We start from the raw sequence: 23,565 nt of genomic DNA, 5'->3' as shown, positions 1-23,565 counted from the left end.
GGAATGCAGCCTACAAGTTCATGAGAAGGGAGCAGCACCCCTCTTGGCAGTACCATCTCGTGGTCCTGATATTTGATCGATGTCTGCCCCTTTTCACATTGGGTGGAGGCGGATCCTTGTGCACTTCCGGATGCCAAATGCGCAGCAACAGTTCTGGTCTGCTTGTTACTCTTCCCCTCCACCCCCATCCCTCCGAAGGGGTGTGCGGTGTGTTAAGGTCGGATAATGGCACACACTTCTTCAATTAATTGTTCAAGGAGATTACTACACTGCTTGGCATCAGTTGTGTATGATTATCACTGCAAGCCAACTTGTTGAAAGAATCAATGGACTGCTAAAAGGTAAACTGTCTAAGCTTTGCACCATCTTAAGAAAAATTGGGTGCATTGCCTACCCTTGACCCTGTTCAGTTTGCTCACATAGCCCAGCAAGGACCACCATTTATCGGCCCGTGAGGTGGTGGCTGTCCATCACATGTACACCTCAGCTATCTCCCATAAGAGCGTCTTGACGGTGACAGGGCAGTAGCGGTTCTAGGCGACGTAATTGACAACTGAACAGGCACCTTTGTATTTCCGGACAGATCGCACCACCACAAGTGCTCCCCAGCTGACCCATGACAGATTTTCCCACCCCCTCATCTGCTGCTGCCAGATTTGTCTACGTTCATTCCTATGTCCGCAACAACCCCAGGTTCAACCGTCCATTCGAGGTGGTCTACCACTCATCTGATACTGGATCCACTAGGCCCCTCCAGACGCTGCACAGGCACTATTGGCGGTGGGCTTCTACCTCGCTTCCTTTTCCTACCGCCATACCTCAAAGTTCTGCACACTCCAAAGCTGCTCCAACCCTTAGAATACCAGGTGCTCGCTTGCACGTGCCTTATCTCCCTTGTGCATAAACTTTCCCTTTCCGATTCGGCAGCATGGAACCAGCACCGCCGGGTAACTCCATATATGAACAAATGACTCCAGGACAGTCAAAACCAGCAAATCCAAATCCACTCGATACACGTTTGATATTGGGTTTAGATGTTTGTATTCATGTGTGCTATGTATCGTGTAGCAATTGTATTCGCCATTTCAATGGTTGGAATGGGAATTTAGTGAGCATTTTTATATTGGGTTACAATTTGCTCCTGAACATCCGTGAGGACCTGCTCTCGAACCTCGATTCCAACACTCTGTGTGTTCTCATTCTACTCGATCTCTCCTCTGCCTTTGACACTGTCAACCATGCCATCCTGCTCAACCGTCTCCGTGATAACCTGGGTATCACTGGTCAGGCTCTGGTGTGGCTGACCTCTTTCCTTTCCAATCGACCCTCCCAGGTCCAACTGGGGTCCTTCCTCTCTGACATCTTTTTCTCCTCCTGTGGTGTTCCCCAGGGATCTAACCTCTCTCCCTGGCTTTTCAACCAGTATCTGGCACTCCTTGCCCTCCGCATCGTTGCCCTCTGCCCCAACTTCCAGTGCTATGCGGACGATACCCAGCTCATTTTCAGGCTACCCTCGGCCTCCTCCTCTCCTTCCCTCATCTCTGACTGTCTGTCCGCTATCCAGGAATGGTGTGCCGCCAATGACCTTTGCCTTAATGCCAGTAAGACTGAGATTCTACTTATCGGCACACCCACTCCCTCCTTCCCTGCAGCTCTCTGGCCGGCCTTTCTTGGCCCCCTTCCTGCTCCTACCTGCAAGGCAAAAAACCTCGGGGTCATCTTCGACTCCACACTCTCCTTCTCTCCTCATTATCAGACGTCTCTAAGAAGTCACACTACCAGCTGCACCTCCTCAGAGGTATTCTTCCCTTCCTCTCCTTCCCCCAGAAGCTCACTGTCTCCCGAGCCCTGGTTCTCTCGAAGCTGGACTACTGTAACAGCCTCTATCTTAATCTGCCTGCCTCCACTCTCCGCCCTCTGCAACTCATCCAGAACAGAACTGCGAGACTTGTCCTTGGCCTCAAGCCCAGGGACCGTATCTCTCCAGGACTAAAATCTCTACACTGGCTCCCAGTGGCTGCGAGGATTAAGTTCAAAACCCTCTGCATTGTCCACAAGGCCTTCTGGGGCCTGGGACCTAAATACCTTCAACTCTCTCTTCCTAAATATCTTCCTTCCCGAGCCCTTCGCTCATCCGTCTCCAACTCCCTCAGGGTCAGCCGCTTCTCGAAGCAACGAGCTGGGGGTAGATCTCTCTCTGCAGCAGGGGCCTCCCTCTGGAACAGCCTTCCTGCTTCCCTGAAACTTTAGGAAAACCACCTCCGGTTCCGGAAGCACCTCCAAAACCTTCCTCTTTGCTTCTGGTTTCTCTCTTCTTCTCCCCTGCTGAACAGCTTTAATTCTTCACTGAAACTGCTCTGAACCTGCAACTGGGCCACTCTCAGTGACCTCGGTCCAGGGCCCAGCCACTCTCCACTTGCACTGCCTCCCTGGCACTGCGGGACTGTCACTGTATCCTTACAGCCCCCCCTTCCCAGCACTTGTTCTGCATCTACCTTGCACTTGCCACCAGCTGGCCTTATTTATTATTTTTTTTTACGCTACTTACCTTGTACTGCACTTCCCCCCCCCCCCTCCCCTTCCCCTTGCACTTTTCCCTTCCCCCCACCCCTGCACTTGCGCGATCTGAATGACACCTGGCCTAGTAGGATCGTTGTCTGTCTTCCCCTTGTTCCCCCCCCCCTGCCTCGTCGCGCCTTGAAACACTTGTGTATAGACGCGTTACAAATGCCATATCACATCATAATCTCCTGCCCTCCCCCTTTTTATATTACCCTCTTACTGTAAATGGTGCCTCGTGTGCAGATTCGGATGAAACCAAACATTCCACAGTGGTAGGAAAGTATGCAGTGCTCCCAGAGCCAGATTCCCAAGCTAATGCATTGCTCCCAAAGTATAACCTTGTGCCCCATGATAAACTCCACCCCCTCCAGCTGGAATATTCCAATGCATTGCTAGATCCTTATATTCAAAATCAAGCATTGCTAGATCCTTATATTCAAAATCAAGCATTGCTAGATCCTTGTTTACCAAATTTACCAACCCTATTGATGTACATAATGCAACTACAATCGTAAACGGATACAAAGGTCTACCCACACACAAGCCTGTAAGCAAAAATATGATGCATCCGTATATAGTGGCCTTGGTTCAGATGCTATAGATGTACGTCACCCTGAACTATCTAACAGTTAATACACTTGTGAGTGTGGTAGGAAGAAATGGAGTGAATGGTAGCTATGCGTGTTCATTGACACTGCATGCGTCTGGGGCACCCACCGGTCCTAGTGCCACAAGACCTACCCACTATAGAGGCACAATGCCTTGTCGATCTTGTGCTATGCAGGCTCAGAGGCACGATGTAGGACTTGCGTGGTGGGTGGAGAACGCCTGAAAAGCAACAAATGCCTAAAGAAACCTATCTAATAACAAATGGCAAGAAACGGTGAGCTGTATGGCAGAAGGCCACCTGGGATACAAAGGGGTTCTGGCAAGAGTGGAAACTGCATGTGTACAATTCTGGCTGAACATATCGCAAAACTAACATGGATTGAAGCCATGGAAAAGCCAGTAAAAAAGTGCACAGAAGAAAAATATGAACCTTGCTTTTACAGAGCTGGATTGATAGCTCTAGGAGCTAATGAACACCAACAAAATAATTCCTGATCTCAAGGGCACGGCGGCAGTGATGGATTACTACTCTGTATGTGGCCAACGGGCGTACTTGCACCTCCCACCAACATGGAGGGGCTATTGTTTGCTGGCCACACTGCACGCCTCATTAAAGAAACGAAACTCCTTACCAGCACCACAGAGGGGAAAAAAGGCGTGAACCTCAAAGGATGAAAATATCAGGCCATCTGTCCCAAGACTCTGCAGCCCTGCTCGGTGAAATACCAGACGAATACCGGCTTTTCAGGAGGGCAGAAACATGTTTGCCTGATTGGCCACTGCTTGCACCCGAGGTAGCATCAATGTAAAATCGCGGCTGATTGTCCGCTGGGGCCTCATTCAGCTAGTAAGACACAGAACAAGGGTTCAAGGTCATAAAGGTGGAACTTCATGCTCTAAGACTAATGACTATGCAGAATAGGTATGTCCTGGACATGCTTACTGCCGTGGGAGGAGGCGTGTGCAAGAAAATTGGTGATTCTTGCTGAACATTCGTGACTCCCGAAGATGCTGAGAATGGCTCACTGTTCACGCATCGAGGCCATGCACATATTGGAAATGCATATTCCCCCAGAACCCCTGGCACAGTTACCCGACCTCAAGCTACAGTGAACACTGGGTTGACCTAGCTGTGCATGTGGGTTGCATTTACATGACTTGTACACCAGAAGAATACACCCAGGCCAGGGCAAGCTTGCGAGAGTTGTGCAGAGCATGGGTCCCAATTTAAGATTCACTGCCATACGATGAAGCCAAAAGACTAGAAGAGGGATGAAGAAATGCTGAAACTAGCTTGTGGGCCCCCAGGGCAAACTATTTGGGAGTTTGTTACTGTAGGAGTAACGGAAGGGGGGAATTGTTGGGGAGGAGACATGGTCTGCTGACACCTGTAAGCAGTACCGAATAAGGTACACACGCTAGACTCATTCAGGGAGCAAGGGGGAGGTGGGTACACACAAAGGGGGGGGGGGGCTGAACGATCTCTGTAATGCATACATGCTTCAAGAGCTATAGAAGATCCTGCCTTAGGAAAAAAGTCAGCCATCCTAGAATGAAGGCCCGAGCACAGCGAATAGTATTGGGTGCTTGAATATCGAGTCCCTCGCATGAGCACAAACACCCCCACCCCGGCCAGGTCCTACACAGCCCATTAACTCATCCATTGTTCCAACACTTGCATGCTCTCGCACACAGGAAAGAATGCGCCCTGCAGGTCATGAGAAGGGAGCAGCATGCGTCATGGCAGTGACAGATGGCACAGCCTCCTGTTTACCCCCCCCCCACCCAACAGTCCCAACACTAGAAATGCAGCTTTGAAATGCTTTCACCCTGAGACCCCCGCATACCATACTACCACCCAAATAAAGACCACCGACCATAAATATTTTACACACCCTGATCTACCACTAACCTCAGAAGGCAAGGCTATCGCGAGCCTCCTGAAATGGGTCACTTGTAACAACTAAATTCTAGCCCAAATGTAAGGTGGAGGACCTTGGGAGTTGCTGAGCTGCCTGAGAATGAGTGAAGCATGGGAGTTAGTGTGACCTCTGCTTTCCTGCAGCCCATTAGTAAGTGTGCCAGGTGTTTGCAACAATGATAAGATAACCGTGCATAATGGATGATGAGTCCAGCAGCACTCGCATGGATGCAAATCGACCAATGGCCTGCCATTCCATATGGAGCAGAGACTATGTGTAGTGCCCATCCAATTGAGATGGTAGACCTGATGACATCACGAGTGATGCTGTCTGTAGTTATAATGTACTGCACATGCCCCTAGAGGGCAGAACGTTCTCGTGCAGCAGAGTCCTTTGCTAATGTTTTTTTCTGTTGTGTGGAAATAAACACTTGGTACCTTTTTGCAAGCGCATATTCGGCCTCCTTCCCTAGCCTTTTTTTTTCTTTCTCTTCTGGTGTAAGCGTTCAGGGTCGTGCCTTCATTAGCTGTCAGAAAAGAATGCCTATAAGAAGGGCCACACTATTCTTGCGTGAGATGGCCAGCACCTCTTAGTGTAATACTCTTCTTGTCCCGTGCAGATGCATGCCTCGATGTTGGTGGTCCTCCACAATGCCACTTTTCTCGAATTGACATGCATGCCTATGCCCTGAGCTGTCTCCACCCTATTTTGAAGGCGTTAACCAGATTTGTAACTAGGTTGATTTTATTTTTTATTTTTTTTTTATTATTATTTTTTTTTTTTAACATCCCTTTTGGACTCCTCCGCTGCCTCGGTTTTTCCTGTGCTGCCTCCCGTTTGCTGGCATTGCCCTTTAATCTTTTCAGGATCTACTGGTTTAAAGTGACACTGAAGCCCGTCTTGCGGAACCTTTTCCTCCGTGGCAAGATGGTGCCTGAATATGAGGACCAGTTTCTTTAACGGAAATGTGAGTTCTGGAGGATCCGTTTTCAAAGGCTGATGTCCTGATGCTTAGTTTTGTTCGAAGTGACCCAGAATTCCCCCCCCTTCCACCAGATCCAACAAACTGTACTATTCAATTAAGCCCATAGATTAGTTTTCTGCCAAAGCAAAGTCCTTCATGTAGCTTTACATAGGCATGATGCCTGCGAGCTTTCGGCGCGTTACAAGCAGGTACATAACATGTGACCGGCCCCTTATAATAATAATAATAATAATAATAATAATTTGGCATTTATATAGCGCTACGAACCCTCAGGTATCTGAGCGCTGCTTATTATTACCCACGGTGTGTGGTGCTCATTTATCGACCTCGGAAGGATGAAACGCTGAGTTTGGCGCTGCCGGGATTCGAACCTGCATTCGCAGTCTCTGCACTGATGTCAAAGCGAGCGCTCTACTCGCTGTGCCACTTACCCAGGCACTTGCCCTCAGAGCTGGGCGCTAGCGAATGGAACCAGGTAGAAATCGTGATCTAGTTCTGTAAATCTGAAGGAGTTTTGGTGTATGGTGCCCTCATCGGCCCAGAGCAGCATTACTGTCATGGAGGGAGTGACCTGCTTGACTTGGCTTAGAAGTTGAGGACTGACAGCAAACTGCTTGCATCCGGTGGCACAGACTAGTCTGAAGAGTGGTCCAACTCGCAGGGAAGCCATTTTATTTTCTGTTGGCGTATACTCCAGGATGGCCACACAAACGATGGACCGTCTTCCTAGGTTACCTATAATGGGTGGTGGGGGGGGCGGGAGTCTGCAGTGTCAAGCAAGAGTGTCGGTGAATATCGCTGAAAGTTTACCTTTACATTAATGTTTCAACCACCACCCATCTGGCGTATCTCGAGTCAAGCCGATGCTCGGCCATGAACATTCCATCAAAGCTGGGTGGTCTGTAGAATAAAGTTGCCTCCACTTTGTCCATATTTGCAAGACCTATTTAAATGGTGTGCAGCAGGCCTTGCATTTTGGTGCCCTTCTGCTAAAATCTTCTAGGCAGGGAAATGCCACTTCACCTTTTACCCTTGCCCACCATTCATCACTGCATCATGGTCACAATTCACCCACCACAGCCAAGTCGTTGCTGTGACCCTTCAGTCTCTGCTTCACACCTACAATGCTAATGCTCCTTTCACTCTTACTTGCTGCCCACTCGGTGGGCAGTTATCCAATCTTGTAGGCTCTGAAACCATGACTGGCTAGGATAATATACATTTAGAATGCCTAGATTTGACTTTGAAATGCTGTGATCGTTCGTCAAGAAGAACGAAGGACTGGGAAGAACGAAGTCAGCCCTCCAATTTTGACATTGCCTTAGTAGGCCATGTCCTACCTGAGTGCTGACCATATCCTCCAACCTAGGGCGCACCGCGCTTTCCGCTTTTTCAGTTACTCGGTAGATTCCATGTGCTAATGTGGAGTAATGCGTCATGATCAACCCTTTCTCACTACTGAAGGGAAGTCTGATGTACCCCACATTTGCAAATGGCCCCTACAATAGACCCCAACGAAGACCATGGTAGTCCCCAAGGAAAGTTCCAGAGGTTGGAAGATGGACCTCAGAAGAAGTTTACAGCCATTGCTATCCATGTGATCACTTTTGTCTTTTAAATGCTGAATCCGAATAGTTTTCCTTAGTTTAGCTCAATTATACAGGGGAGATCCCTGCAGTCGAACACCCCCCCCCCCCCACACTCGTCCCCAATATGGGCCCTACATTATATATTACCCTAACCTGCCCCCACATATTGAGCCGAACTCTGACCTTTTTGGATTCTGTGTCTCGGTGCTTGTATGATCACCACCCAATGAAGGCATTTGGTGACTCTGGGTTCAGACTCTCCTCCCACGTCTAAAAATGGCCAGGAGTGGGTACCCTGATGTCCTACAAAAATTGTATTTTGGTCTGGCAATGCAGTAAAATGCCTTGCACCCTTGGTGAATCTAAGATTGAACACCTCTACCACCAACCTACACCAATTTGGTGGCATAATCTTGGGCTGAAATGGGGTTCCAAGGGCACCTCTGGTACTGGGCTAACTAGGGACAATACAATATACAATACCATACACCTCATAATGGTCAAAGGGGGTGCAATGGTAGGGGGGACTTCAGGCGAAGTCCCTATGGCCACCAAAAAGTTGGGGGGTGTGGAGGGGGGGGGGGCGCAAAAAGCTGAGGGCTCACCAAAATAACAAGTACCTACTGATGGTTGGCTCGGGATTGGTGTGACATTGGCAGCGTAGACTAAGCTATTCATTCCAGTGTTAATAAGGAGGGGGGGGGGTGCATGGTCGTTCTGAATTCCCATAGAAAATCATTGTAGACTCTACCCACCCCTAGTGGGTCTGAAGGTCTTGGGTGATTTTGTGTTTTTCAACTTTTTTTTAAAATTAATCTATACAATTGTTTGGTTTTTGGGCCACAGCCACAAAGATTTTGCTGCGATTACTAATTTTTTCGGCTGGTTGATTTTCACCAGTTGATCTCGGCTTCCTTCGTGGGGCATTCGTTACGAGGGCTCTTATATTTGGTTCTCTTGTGTAAGCTACTGTGAGTGCGTTTTTGGATGTGGCCCCCAAGCTCGACCTGCAGCCGGGGCTGGCATAACGGTATATTGCACACAGATCCCTAGGATTGGTCTTGCTGTGAGATGTGTTTAGTTGGTAATTTTTTGATGGTAATATAAATCAGTGTACCTGATTTTGTCTAATCTAGGTTTGAAGAGTAGAACCCAAGTCTGATCTTTTCTCAAACCATACCCTACCTTGCCTTAAAATGAACCAAAAGGTTGAAGCTTGCCATGAGCTTTGCAGGGGATTGTAGTCTATTTGGGGGTAAAAGAAAAATCCTATCAGCCCCCTATAACCAACCCCTGTAAGGGTGGTAGGGTTCCCCGTGGAGTCAGGCTAGATGAATGGGAGACGATCGGGCCTGGAGGGGTTACCAGACCTCACTATGGCTAAACGCATGGGCTTCTGCAAAAACGTAGAGTGTGAACTGGGGGTGGAGGTGCGCTCATCATCTGGATTGTTGGAATCTGGGTGAAGCTTGGTTCAAGAGTAGCAAGTGGTATAATATTGCACTCAAACAATCACTGGGTGAGTGTAAATGCTTGTAGTTCCCCCTAGTGTAGGAGTTTAGGTTGATCCGAGCTGGGTTGTGCTTTCTATGGGTTTGTGGGGCACAGGGGGATTTTAACGAACTAAGGGCAGTCACATTGTTGCCCATGGAGGTGTGAGTGTTGGGGGATGCACAGCTTCACAAGCTTCGGTGTGGTGTGTAGTAGTAGTGGTGGTAAGTGCAGGTGATGGTGGTTCTGTGCTCCTACTGGGGGTCTGAATCATATTTGCTGTCACTGAGGCACTCTGATTCGCTATAGTCACTTGTGCTGCTATGATTTCTACCCCCTTCCTTTTGCAAAGATTGTAGCCATGAAGTGAATGTGTAAGATTGAGAGGTAGTTGCTTGGTTGTTGGCGATTCCCTTATTAGTCCATTGGGGCATAAGAGAATAGGGCTGTCAACCATAGCATTATTTTGAATGGTGTCCTAGGGCAACCAAGAGGTTAGTATTTAAGATATTCGGAGGATGGCATCGGGTGAGGGGAGGTTCTGGAGAGTTGAATGCTTAGCCTGCAACATGGATTCTGTTTTAGGACCCTGAGCGGAGTCGTCTTTTTCATGTTGGTGAGAATGGTATCCCATATCGACCCTCTATTCCAAGGAGAAGGCTTGTGTGTGGGGATTGTGTCCAGTCGGTAATTGAGTGGGATCCGTAAACCAAATGACTAACCATCTCTGAAGGATATTTGGGATCATCTGTGGTGTTCTTGCCTCTTCCCGTTGCGGGAATTGTGACTGTAGCAGTTCAGGAAGATTTAGGATCTTGCTAGTGATGTGTTAAGTGATGTGAAAATATTAGCTAACCAGCTACAGTCAGGCAAAAGAAGTTACTGAATCGGAGTATTGCGCTTATGAAGAATTGGCAAATGTAATCTGTCTACTCTGCAAGTGGGAGCACTTCACACCTGTGCACATTGAACGTAATCGCTCCCCAAGGTCTGTCCAAAGATGAGTTACCATGGAGTACAGTTGGGCTCTGAAGTTTTACATAGCAGCATTTGGGCACTAGAAATATTTTTAGTTCAGTCCTAGTGCTAAAATCTCAACTTTAATGTTCTGCAGTATCTGCAAATTTAAACTAACGGTCACTTGCCATTTTCCTCACTGGTACATAGCCTTTGGAACACATATGAATGTGCAAAATGGAGGCAGGAGAGTGATAACCTTGTGCCTTGTTGCACAAGTGCACTGAAAGGAAGGCATGTGGCAGGTAACGGAAGCGGTAATGATTCGGCTCATGTGAAGATCTGCAGCAACGCAGTTAAGTAGGAGTCTGTATGCATGGGGAGCGGGGAAATGCAAGCTGGGAAGTGCTTCAGGAGTGGTGGCTGGGTAGAGTTCCTATGATGAGGCTTGTAGGTCATGAAGGTGGGGGCCGAAGTTGGTGAAGGTTTCAAATCCTGATGTAAGAATGTGATTGGTTTCAAAGCGGGCGTGAAAGACCATCTTGAATCGCAATTGGCCTTTAACGAGGTACAGGGGACCATAATGCCCGGTACGGGCCAAGCTGCAGGTCTATAAAGCTATGCGAACACCTCAGTGTTTAAAGTACAATAAATGAGAAACGTGGAAAGTAGAAAAAAAAGATAAAATATCTTTCAATGTTTGCAAATGTAGGGTTGAACTACTTTACAAATTACTAAAAATCTAAACTGTCTAATACAGCTATTTTACCCATATTTACTATGTAGCTGTACCTTTTATCACTAACTGTGAGGTACTTGCGTGTTTCCAGTGCCTACCTAGCGATCTTCTGCAGCCCAAAGTGTCTTTTATGGCTATTTCAATGCAGCCATATAATGCTGGTCGGGGAACGCTGAATAAAGCGTACTGAGGTGCAAAGTGAATGTTTCAAATCCCCACATTTCATACCAATGTGGAATGAAGTTGTGCTGGTGCGCAGGGGGGGGGGGGTGCGGGCCACGCCAGGCATGCTGCAAAGGCAACAAGGCACACGGAACTGAAACAGTTAACTGCTGCCGCCTCGTAGGTAAGCTTTGGTTACATTTTTCCGGGCTGTACCAGTTCGTATAGCCCGCAGATTGACCAATCACGGCCATCAAACACCCTCTAGGGCAGTGGTCTTCAAACTTTTTTGGCCTGGCCCCCCCCCCCTCTGAGCAAAGTTTGGGCAAGCCGGGCCCCCCCCCCCCAAAGTGCCAGATGGACAGTATGTAGAAATCGCTATGAACTTTTGCGTGCCGTCACCGCACCCTACTCCCAATACAGACCCTGGGCTCTCCCCACCCTACTCCCACCACTATCCCAGTGCTGCCGCCCATCCTGCTCCCACCACAGTCCCATAACACAAGCATACACAAATCCATACACATTTAAATAAAAAATAAATCGCCATAAACGTACCTTCTGCAGGGGCCTGCGCGTGGTTGCTAAAATGCCCTGCTCCAGGTTCTGCCTGTATGTCTGAGGAGGCGCAGGAGCACCCCCTTGCACATACATACATACATGCAGTTCCCCAGCCAGCATTTCCAATGAGCTATGCAAGGCTGGCGAAGCAAAACACCCCCAGCGTTGCATGGCTCAGTGATCATGTGCGGCTGGGGAAATGAACTGTCAAAGGCAAACAGTGTTTCCCTTTGACAGTTCAGCCAGCCAAGGCGCACTCCCTCAGATGGAAAAAGCAGCTGAGGGAGTGCTCAGTGTTTCACTGGGCTGGTTCCTCGGCTCCTCCATAATGGGTGAGGTGGCCAGTGGGTGGACGCCCCCCCCACCCATTATGGATGAGCCGGCAGGCTTGTACTGGCCTATAAGGGCAATAGGGCGATGACCGTACCAAAAATGCAAAATGTTAGTGTAGGCCAGTCAAAATGGGCCACTTTTTTGGCCAATGTGGGCCAGTTTGATTTACTTCACTATGCAGCTAGTAGTTTTGACCATTGTTGCTGAATAAATATTCTTTAAATATCACCTTTTTTACATTTGAACAAAAAACAACCCCTTGGGTACTATTCAAACAGTGCTGGCCATTGTTTCATTGGTGCTAAGACCGTTTTATGATCCAGTCTGACCATGTGAGCTGCCCCTTCCCATTTTCTCCAATCTACAAAAAAAGATTTTTTTACATTTCATGCTGGGCTCTGGCGCCCCCCCCCTGTGATGCGGCCGTGCCCCCCTGGGGGGGTGCGCCTCACATTTTGAAGACCTCTGCTCTAGGGTGTTCTAATTGGCAATACGGTTTCAGGGGCAGTTGGCCAGTGTTACCAGGGATGCTGAGGGTCATGAGGCTGAGTAGGCAAGCAAAGACGCCTGGTCCTTTTCCAGCCTTTCTTCATTCAGATGCTATGGCCTATGTAGGCTAGTTCCTTGACCCAGCTAACATCAATCGTGTTAGTTACGCTCAGATGTTTTTATGGGAGACAAAATGGGCACTTGCCCAGGACCCCCACCTTGGAGGGGGGGGCCCACAAAGCTGACTGATCTGAGTAAAATTCCATTGATCACCAGTCCTCAATAGCACACGTCAGGATATTTTATGGGGTGCTTCTGATGATCTAAACCCATTGCTGTTCTGTTTTGACAAGTACATTCTGCCTTGATCAATTTGTCATTTATTGCTTTCTGTGTTCACTGTGGTGTGCAAGTTTGTGTGTTCCTTACGGACCAACTCTGTAGCGTTATTTGCTTCCTGTGGGAATTATGTTGATCATGTGCAATAGGCAACCGTGAAATGCATATTGAGTTCCACAATGGTTCAGAAGTTAGCACCGTGTGTGAAGCATCCATTGCCGAGATGTGTTCATATGCAAAATTAGAATATCACAATCCAGCAAGGCTGGCTGAGCCTTTACTATGTCTCAAGTTTATAAACCTGCCTGCATTGGTTTTGCAGAACAACATCTGCTATTATCAATGTACCTGCACCAGATAACTAACATATAATCCATATGGTGAAGGTCTAGAAATTGGGTCTGTTCAGATAGGGTATTGTAAAACCTAGGCAACCGCCACCAACGTTGGCGTAAACTGTTATTCCAAGTGGTAAGTATTCAAATGGAACAAAAGCGTTCATGCTTGTATCCTGGATTTGCCAGCAGTCGATGCAATGAGTGATCCTGGTCAAATCATCTAAAATATCTTACATTACTGTGCTGTCTTCTGTGAGGTTTGCCTTTTTCCAGGCTGCTGGTATCGTTTAGCCCATTACTTGGCCTTTTTTCTTATGTAGGCCATTTGGGTGGAAGGGTTGGTAGACTGGAGAGAGCGGACCAGATGTTGCGGGCCTCGGGCAAGCATATTTTAAGGTCTGCTTGTTTGACACAAAAAAAGGTTTGCTTTTTGGTAAAAGTCGAAGGTTTTATGCACTTTTATAAAGGAAAATTTCACAAGCCATTGTTTTGGAAATATTTAAAGCTTTAAAAAACAAAAGACAAACCCAGTTAAAATGTGTTAAATCACATTGATTGGCATGTATACTGCCCTTGATGATGGAGAGAATCAAGCTATAACCATTCCCATTTTTCATAACACCCTTCTATAATATTTTGTTTAAACACGGTCATGTTTGGTAATGTGATTTGTATACTTTCCAAGTCCATTTTTATAAACTGAAATTGTTTTAGTTCATGGTAAGAACAGGAAAAGAAAGTGTTCAAATGCAGGGACACATCCCAGCTTCACCCCTTCAGCCCTTAAATGTGTGATCCTGGGCATCTCATTTAATCTTGTATTGTACTTCTAGCCTCTCATTTAATCTTGTATTGTACTTCTAGCCTCTCAATATTGCCACTCTCTAAACCTTTCAAAATTGTCAGCACTTCATACCGTGAGAAGGAAATCACTCTGATCTTCATCAAATACTTATTCATGGTTTCACGAGCTATAGGGTTGCTTCCACTATAATAGTGAGCATATTTATATCGCACACCACAGGCATTTGTCCCTTTTTTATATCTAATGGCAACACTATTTGAAAACCATATCCCACTTCTAATTTATCTGTCTAGATAAAGACCACTTCCTAGTAGCTTCTAATCTGCATCCACTATCCATGCTACGGTATGTGTAGCTTTCTTTTCCTTCCAATTGGCCTCCTCTATCCATGCATTCAGTGAGGCAGCTAATGTGAGTTCTCTGTCTATTATGGGTTACATGTACCTTTTACATACGGTCCTGCATTAATACTACAGGCTGCATACCTTCCTGGATGCTATTGATAACAATGATCCTATATGTACTATAACAGTCACCTCTTTGTAGACTGATAATGTTGGTCTTCAAATGCTACTTGTTTATCATTCTGATTAGGCAAGAATGAAGAGGGTAAGGGGGACTGAAAGGGAGTAAATGTACTTAAAATGCTGCGAGTCAGCACATCCACCTATAGGTTGTGAGCGCGACGGATGGGTTGTGGGGGGGGGGGGCGTAACCAGTATTCTTGATTCCTTTGGTTTGGTGGAGGGGGGGCCCAAGGATGTCCGTGCCAAGGGCCCCAAAAGTGCTTAAAATGGCCCTGGTTACGCTGGACTGATCTTCGTCTGGGGGGAGGGGCATGGATGGGCTCTCCTCCACAATTGCCTGCAAACCATGACCTGCAGAGGATTTTGAAACGTGTTCTTTAAGTTTCAACTAAAAAATGATCTGGGACTGCCAGGGGTTCAGTTTGCTGTTAAAGTGCGATGCACCTAGTTCTCACCTGGGTTGGAACCGAGATTATTTTGCCCAGAATCTCGTGCCTGCTCGATCACTAACGCTTTTTTTCAAACCTTTTAGGGGATGGCGGTCATGGGTACCTGAAGGACTGGATGTGGTGGGCTGGCCTCGTAACAAGTAAGTTCATCCAAAATGCAGCTCCCTACCGTGCACGATTTGCCCACAAACCCCGCAAAGAGCACCCCCCCCCCCGCTTTGTCATTGACCAATGCATGATCTCCCACTTGCCTACAAGGTCTGTCGTATATCCTGCAACGCATGCACTCTAATACTGAATGCAAACTTATGGTTTTCTATTTCAGTGGGAGGCGGTGAGGTGGCCAATTTTGCCGCATATGCGTTTGCACCTGCAACAGTGGTCACTCCCCTGGGAGCCCTGAGTGTGCTGATCAGGTAACCGTGAGTCTGTCTGGTGAGGAGGCTGGAGTGCCCCGAGGGTGGCTGGGGGGGGGCGGCCGGAGGGGAGTATAGGGTGTTTTAGGTAAGGGGTGGGGGATAGAAAAGTAGTATTGTACCGGAGCAAGGAGAATTCCCTTCTGGTAAAGGAGAACTTGCCTGGAGTTGAACTGGGATGTACAGCCCGCATTACCCCACCCCATAGTCCTGGCCATGCTCCAGTCTCTTGATCCAGCCTGGCTAGGTATTGCTTCTTCCGATATAATTGGCAGCACAGTTTAGCATCTGTGCCAGGGGCAAAGCCCATCTGAAGGAAGACGTATCTGCTCTAGTGATGGCCAAGTGTAATTCATGGGCAGAGGCTTGGGCAGGCCATTCTGAAGCCCTGGCCTATGGCATCCTTACTTTATAGGCCAATCCACCTCTGACCCGAGGACGTCCTGCTGGGTTTACATGTCGAGTAGGCTCTGTGTTGCTATTTGCTGAACCCCGCCATTTTCTTCATGCGATGCTGGGGTGTCGGTGTGACCTGGGGACCCCTGCTGATGTTGCTGTTCTCTCCTCTGCAGTGCCATCCTCTCCTCCTACCTGCTGGGGGAGCGGCTGAATCTTTTGGGGAAGCTGGGCTGTATGTTGAGCATCCTGGGAAGCACCGTTATGGTGATCCACGCCCCCGAAGAGGAGGAGGTCACTACCCTCGCAGAAATGACCGCCAAACTCAAGGATGCAGGTGAGCTGGATCTTTGGGGCCAAGTTCCCTGTGCGTGTGGTGTGCTTGGTGCATGTACTAGAGGGGGTGCTGCCATGAATACTCTGCATGTGTGTTAGAGGTAGGGGTGGCGAGGGAGAGGACGAGTTCTGGATTTGCCCTTTGTGCCGTGTGTTGGCCTTCTCTAGTGTTGGCCTTCTCTAGTCGCAAGCTCGCCGCCACAAATGAAAGGAACGCTCGTGGCTTGAGGGTGTTTATCTATTTATATAGTGCTCCGGACCCAGGAGTAAAAGGGCGCTAGTACAAGTTACAAGGCACAGTACATGATAATTAGCAGAATACTTTAACATGGGTTATATACAGCAAGTACAGGCAATGACGGTAAAGAACATCCAGAAGTAACATAAGTGCATGTACAAAATATGCAGAATATAACTAGGTCTGGCTTAAAGGTAGACTTTCAGTCAATAGCCATCCAATGGCAAGTTTCCTGAAAGACTGGAAGGATTTGGCCGACTTGATGTTCTGTGGCAGGGAGTTCCAAAGTTGGGAGGCGAGGACAGTGAAGCTCGAGCCCCCGGCTCTTTTGGAGGTGAATCTGGGCACCGTGAGCCATAAAGTGTTGGAAGATCTAGTAGTTCTGATGGAAGGCTTCATACTGAATTTGTTAGTGAGGTAAGGGGGGGGGGAGACTAAGTAGTTGATGGCTTTATAAATGAGGCAGAGTTTTTAGTTTTAAAAAAAAATAAAATTGTTGTTGAATGGATAGCCATTTGCATGTGATTCTGGTGGCAGAGATATGCTCTTGCCTTGGAATGTTTAGTGCTGCTTGTAGCGCATTGTTTTGAAGGACTTGGAGTTTGCTGATAATAGCTTGGTTGGCCCCTACGTAAAGGCTATTGCAGTAGTCTAACTTAGATTGTATGAGAGCTCTAGCTAACGTAATGCAGCTGTCAGTAGATGGAGCAGGCTCTAATTAATTTTCGTGTATAGGCGGTCGAATTGACTTGTTTAGTGAGGTTGATATTGGCATTGAGATAAAAGCATTTTTGGCGACAGGGATGGTGTTGCCATCAATGATTTTCGAATAGTTGGGGCTCAGTTTTTGTAAGTTATTCGGTGAACCAACAATGAGCAATTCAGTCTTCTCGTCATTCAGGCAGAGGCCATGTGTGGCCATCCATGCCTGAATGACAGAGAAGATTTCATTGATCCTGTTAACATCAGTGTTGTAATTGCCGGAGATGGGAAGGACTGGGTGTCATCCGTGTAGTTTGTGTAGATGACACCCAGACGATTCAGTTTATCAAAGAGCGGCTTTGTAACGATATTATATAGGGTAGGGGAAACACATGAGCCTTGTGAGACACCACAAGTGATGGGGTCTGCTGCTGCCACAGGGGAGAAGACCCTCATGGTTCTGTTGGCCAAGAAGGACTGTATCCATGTGACGGCAGAGGGGGAGAAATGGGCGGCAGAAGAAAGGTGGTTACAGAGTATTTTATGGTCGACCAGGTCAAAGGCTGCTGAGAGGTCTAGGAGGAGTAGGATGGCAGCCTTACCCTTGTCTTTAATGTAGTCAATCTGACTTTTGAGGTCAACAAGGGCAGTTTCTGTTCCATGTTGAGGTCGAAAGCCAGATTGACGCAGACCGAGAAGTTGGTTGGGTCTAAGTAATTCTGAATTTGCAGGTGGGCAACTCTGTCGAGGATTAGCAGGAACGGAACGGTGGTAATGGGCCTGTAATTGGTAGGAATGGCTGGGTCCAGGGTCTGTTTTTTCAGGAGAGGGAGGACCCATGACTGTTTCAAGTTGTTGGGTACTGAGTTGGTGGTGAATGATACATTTATACGTTTGGAAATGAATGGGGAGAGGTCTCTAGCTGCATCTTTTATAATCTGTGCAGGGCAGCTATCCCCTTTGCAATCTGACAGTTTGAGAGACGTTATAATTTTTTGCACTTCAAGTGCGGTTACCTTTTTGAAGGTTGGTATTGGCGATAGTGGGTAAGCTGGGGGTGGGCGTGTTGCTATTGAGTTGTAGTCTTTTGTTTTAAATTTTCGTATGCAGGCTGGTGATTTTGTTTGCAAGGGCATTTTGGATGTTTGTGCACCATAGATGGTCCTTCACGGACATGTCCGTCGGTGGATTGGGGTTTTCTAACTCCTTCAGGATGGTGAATAGTTCTTTAGCGCTGGAACTAGCATTACTTATTCTTACATTGTAGGCTTCCTTTTTTGTACGAATTATTTCTTTTTTTTTATATAGGGAAGATGCATTCATAAGATTAGTTTTATGTACCTCTGAGGGATTCGTTTTCCAAAGGGTTCCCATTTTGGTTTTCTTGTTTCTTAGTATTTTAAGTTCTGGTGTGTACCACGAATTAAGATGGGCTCTAGGTTTACCTTTACGTAGTTTAAGGGGGGGGCAACGGTGTCGATAGCTTTAGACAAAACGTCGTTGGTGTCTACTAGTAGGTTAGGGTCCGATGTGTCAGGGATCGAGTTAAGGGTAGGTAGAACCAATGGAATGAGGGCTTCTATGGTAATGTTGCGCTTATTTCTAGTTGGACATGCTGATGTAGGGAGGGCAGTGTATGTAGTGCGGGTTGTTGGTGCTAATGTCAAATACTAGTAGGTGGTGGTCGGTCCATATCAGTGGTTGGGGGTCTTTGCAGATGATGTTGCAATTATGTGCAACGAGCCAGTCTAAGGTTCTGCCTTTCTGATGTGTAGTTGTGTTCGCAGAGGGCGTTGGCAAGGGATGATGCAGGAGTGTCTGGATGGTCAGTGTATCCCAAGTTGAAGTCACCTAGAAAAATATTTTGTGAGAGGTTTGGATTTCTCTGCTATGAGGGAGGTTATATCGTCCTCAAAGGATGGAAAGGTGTTTGCATGAGTTTAGTAGATGGGAGGTAACCGATCTAATGTCAAGCGAGGATTTAAATATGAGAGCTACACCTCCTCCGCGAGCATTAGGTCTGTCGGCCCTGAGGATGGAATAGTTGTCGGGAACCGCAAGGGTTAGATGGGGACCTGCTGCAGCGTGAAGCCAAGTTTCTGTGGTGGCAAGGAAGTCCAGATCTTCTGAACGGATGATGTCAGCGTGACGCTAGTTCTAGCAGTGTGGTCTGTAAGGGCACTGTGGGGGAAGGGAGGTAGGGTCGGCTGGAAGGGCGTGGGGCAGGGAATAGGGTGGTGTCTGGGGCAGCCAAGCTTAGCTAGACCATTACTAAATGGGATGTAGCTGTTTCTACTGCATGGCGTGCAAATGGGCATGACACAGAAGGGGAACATGATGAGGATGAGCCAGGCTGACATAATTCAGAGGCAATGTTTGGGCGTGAGTACACCAGCTAGGTTCTAGAGTTTAGTCTAAACTTGCAAAATCGCTTATGGATGGGACAGTCAACAGGCTAGTTAAGGTAACAGCTAGATTTTGTGCAATCTGGTAAAGTGACTTGTAAATGGATCGATCAGCAAGCTAGTTAAAGTAACAGCTAGACGCAGAACAATTGCACAGTGGACTGTGAGCGACCTTAAGGCACAATACAATTGCACAGTGGTCTCTAGGCGACCATAAGGCACAGCACAATTGCACAGTGAACCATGAGCAGCCCTTGCAGTAGGGGGGCACCTGAATTAAAGGATTTCCAGTGAGGGCTTGCATAGCATTTTCAGTCAGATGTCTTAAGGCACTGGGCCACCTAGATTTGAAGGTTCACAGTGAAGGCTAAAATGGCAATTTTTCAAACTTGTGCAGATGTTCCCCTAGGTACCTACGTTGCAAGAAGAGGACTAGAGTGCAGTATACAGACAGTAGTTCCATGCGACATGAGGGCACAGCTAGCATGTATGTGAGTTTAATGGTAGTTCTTATTCGATGAGTGCCATTTTGCAGTTCAGTGGCGGAGGGAATCGCTGTAGCAGTGGGAACGTAGTAACAACGTATGCAAAGTAACTATCGCACGTCGTGGAAGGCAGCCACGGTGGGTGTGGGGAAGCAGATAGGCTCGTAAAGAGGTTGGAGTAGCATAGGGAACACAGCGTGCAGTGACCAAATAAGGGTTAGGTTATTCTCAGTGGGGGGATTAATTCAGAACGTCTTACCGCTTGTCGGGTATGTTGCAGAAGTGTTCCGAGTAAGTTGTGTCGGCGAAGGAGCAGGAGTCCTGGCCCTGGACTGACTCAGGACAGGAAAGGAGCCTTAGTCGCGCGGGCCTTGCTCGAGTGAGGCCGGCTCCGCCTGCCGGTCGTGGATTGGCCGGTAAATGGTGGCTGGCAGCCAATCGTGGATCAGCTGTGGGACCTGCAGTCCGGCCAGGCAAAGGGTGCGGGTGGCCGCCATTTTGGAGGAGAGTCCTTCTCGTGGTCGTCAATGGCTGCGTAGAACATACATGTGGAAGCTTTGCCCCAAAGGATAGTAGGCTTCGCTAGATAGTGCAAAGTCTGTAGTTGTAGATATATTCAGCACATCATTATTGCAGTGCGGAACAGCGACTGCAATAAGGCGAGGTACTAGGCTACCTAGCCTTACCTCGCACAGGTGCGGTGTGATGAGGAGCACTGAAACGCCACAGCACACATAGCCAAAATTCTTGACAGCCTGGCAGCATAGCCGTGTGCAATGGCACCTCATCAGGGCATGGGGTGTTCCATACTGTTGGGGGGTTTGTCCTGACTCCCAGCAATACCCGTAAGCCCCCCAGCGCGTACAGACCATACTCGCACGTCTGTACTGCTCGGGCTACCCAGTCGCAATGCCGCGGCCGGGAACACCCATTTTATTTATACTGCACGCGGCAGCGTGCACCACCACGCCACCGCGTGCGCGTCCCTTCAAGGGGCAGCGCCACACTCCTCCTTTTTTGGGAGGACAATCACTATAAGATTACACTGTAACTCAAACAACTCTGATCACACAATACTTTTCCCCACACACCCCTTTATTAACAGCCACCTGGGTTCCCTAACTCAGCATTCCCCAGACTCGTCGATCAGACAAACGTCCCAGCACGTAGTCGCTGAGGTAAGCGGGTTTCCCCTCGCCCAGCCCTCTGGGGGTACCTCCCGCTTACCTCCGGCACGGGCAGTCTATCCGCAGGCGTTCCCCTGACAGGGGACTCTGGTGCGCCGGATGGGCCTCCTCCGTCGTTGGGCATCTCCAGTAAGTCCGGTTCCGGGGGTGGGTCAGTTCTCGGGTCCCTTAGCTTCTTGAAACTCATGTTCCGGGTGACGGCGGACCTTCCGTCCGAGGCAGTCACCATAGACCCCTTGACGGCCACCACATCCAACGGCTCTGGCTCGTAGGGACGGGAGTTTTCCATGAGGGTGTCTGTTGCGGATGAGGACCTCGTACCCTGGCTCCATCCGCTGCGGGCGGAGGCCCCTTCGCATTACAAATCGTTCATAGTCCTATTTGGCAAGGGGCAGAAAGTGAGCCTGGAGGGCAGTCTTTGCCGCATCGTAGGAGCCATACCCTGGTGGAAGCGACTCAAATATCTCCTGGACCGAAGGCCCTGCCGAATACAGCATAGTTGCCAGCCTGCTGTCATCCGCCACCTGCATGGCCCTAAAGTACATATCTAGGCAATCCACCCACCTCTTCCATCTGGGCCCCATGCTCGACGGCGGGCCCGACACGTCACACTCGGGGATGGGCTGCAGGGCTGCATGGGCTCGTACCTGGGCCATGACGGGAAGTCCTTGCTGGGCAACCGGCTGCATTGCTGTCAGTGCCCGAGGCACTGGAGCCTGCCTTCCTACTAGAGCTTGAGGGGGTTGTTGAACCGCTGCTGCCTGTCCGTCGTCCTGGCGAGGCTGCTGAACTGCTGGCAGCCCACCGTCTTGATCACCAGCCCCACTCATGGGCTTGAGCACACTGGCACCCCCAGCGTAGACCATGGGGGGGGGGGGGCTTCCGCAACTCAACACCCACCACCACAACACAGTTCCGATGCCCCACCCAGGCAAAATGAAATGTCCAACCTGGGGGCGAAGAAGATGATGGTAAAGTGTCTCCCTCTCCAGACTGCCTCATGCGCAGACACAGCAGCTGGACATGATGAAGAACAAGAAGGGAAGAAAATGGAGGGTCCCCCGCTGCAGCAGTCTTCACTGAGGATGATGAAGATGATGAGCTCTCCAGCCTGTGAAGGGGATGAAGAAGTAATCAGAACCCCAGCTGCAGCAGCACCTTGTGGGCACAAATGTTCCAAAAATTGAGCCAAGATGGAGAACTGGGCTATGCAGGCCCAGCCATTGTCGTCCTTCTCCTTGCTTGCACTCGACGTAGAAGACCCAAGAATTGAGAAAAAAAATCGGGTATGGGCATGCAGGTATAACTGCCTGCTAGCAGTATGCCCAAAAATTAGGCCTGGATGCCACTCGCCGCCCAAACCGGGGCTCGGTGAAGTTCCACGGCCCAACACACAAAATGGCTGCCAGCCGCCTGGGTGATGCACGGCCTACAGCATGAAACGAAATGCCATCAAGATTCCGTTTCAGGGAAAAAATTGAAGATTCCGTCACCGCCAGGCATCCTCCCCACTCATCGCCCCTGTTGGGGGTTTGTCCTGACCCCCAGCGATACCGTAAGCCCCCCCCCCCCCTCCCCAGCGCGTACAGACCACACTCTCATGTCTGTGCTGCTCGGGCTTCCCGGTCACACTGCCATGGCGGAAACGCCCCTTTTTATTTGTACTGCAGGTGGCGGCGTGCACCGTCATGCCGCCACGTGCGCGTCCCTTCAAGGGGCAGCCCCACACATACCTTTTGGAGGGATTCTCGAGAGCGGCCCCCTTTAAGGCTCACCTACATATTCTCACTGTATTCCTGTTTAGTTTGGAAACTGTGGCTCTGTTTGATTCGTGTGGACTGCTCTCGTTTTTGTCTCTGTGGAACTCGCTATGTATACACGTTTCTTGTGCGTTTCTAGAAGTGCGTGCTGTGCACAGCCCCCATCTAGTGGTTACTGCAAAGAGTTGCACGTTTTTACTGCAAAAGCAAACTGTCGACTGGGGGTGTTCAGATTTTATTCCCCCAATGATCCTACAGGTACCCCCAATGGCCTCATTGTTTTTGCCATCTGTGCAACGTGCGGCTTTAAAAGAATGATCGTAGTAGGTCATTTGCCAGAGACCAGGCCGTAAAATAGTTTGGCGTTTTCTGCATATTGTTACGTCCAGAGGTTCCATGTAGATGTTAAACACGAGTGACAGGAATGACCCTTTAACCCCGCGCTGCAACGTGAAGGTGTCCCACCTGGCGGAGGCCACCTGCACAAATGGAGTGCCACTGGACAAGGAGGCCATCCATGCCAGGACGGAACCACTCCCACCTATACGGGGGGGCAAGATGTTAACCAGTACCTCATGGGTAACCTAGTCAGGAGCAGCTGAGACTGTAACCCCAAAACAGTAAAAAGCGAACTTCTCTGGCCTGTTTTGTGAGTGTAGGCCACCAGAGTGGATGGCATTTAAGCGGTGGCAGAAGGACACTGCAGTAGAGGCGTGTATCCGACCCTGAAGAGGCCATCTGAAAGGACTTGGACATTTAATGTGATCAAGCTCCTGCCTAGCC

General features: G+C 48.8%; 1 protein-coding gene across 1 annotated transcript in view; it reads left to right on the top strand.

The window, feature by feature from the left end:
- The window catches only part of NIPAL4 (NIPA like domain containing 4), a 125,747-nt gene that overhangs the window by 82,311 nt on the left and 19,871 nt on the right, over positions 1-23,565 (top strand). The window contains exons 3-5 of the mRNA XM_069653929.1: positions 14,941-14,997; positions 15,183-15,273; positions 15,846-16,006. Coding sequence (XP_069510030.1) covers positions 14,941-14,997; positions 15,183-15,273; positions 15,846-16,006 — 309 coding nt within the window. The remainder of the gene's footprint in view (positions 1-14,940; positions 14,998-15,182; positions 15,274-15,845; positions 16,007-23,565) is intronic.

The sequence above is a fragment of the Ambystoma mexicanum genome, chromosome 3q (genome assembly GCF_040938575.1).
Source record: "Ambystoma mexicanum isolate Mex_15411 chromosome 3q, UKY_AmexF1_1, whole genome shotgun sequence".
NCBI lineage: Eukaryota > Metazoa > Chordata > Amphibia > Caudata > Ambystomatidae > Ambystoma > Ambystoma mexicanum.
The sequence above is the reverse complement of the archived record's forward strand: the minus strand, read 5'-3'. Positions and strand labels throughout refer to the sequence as shown.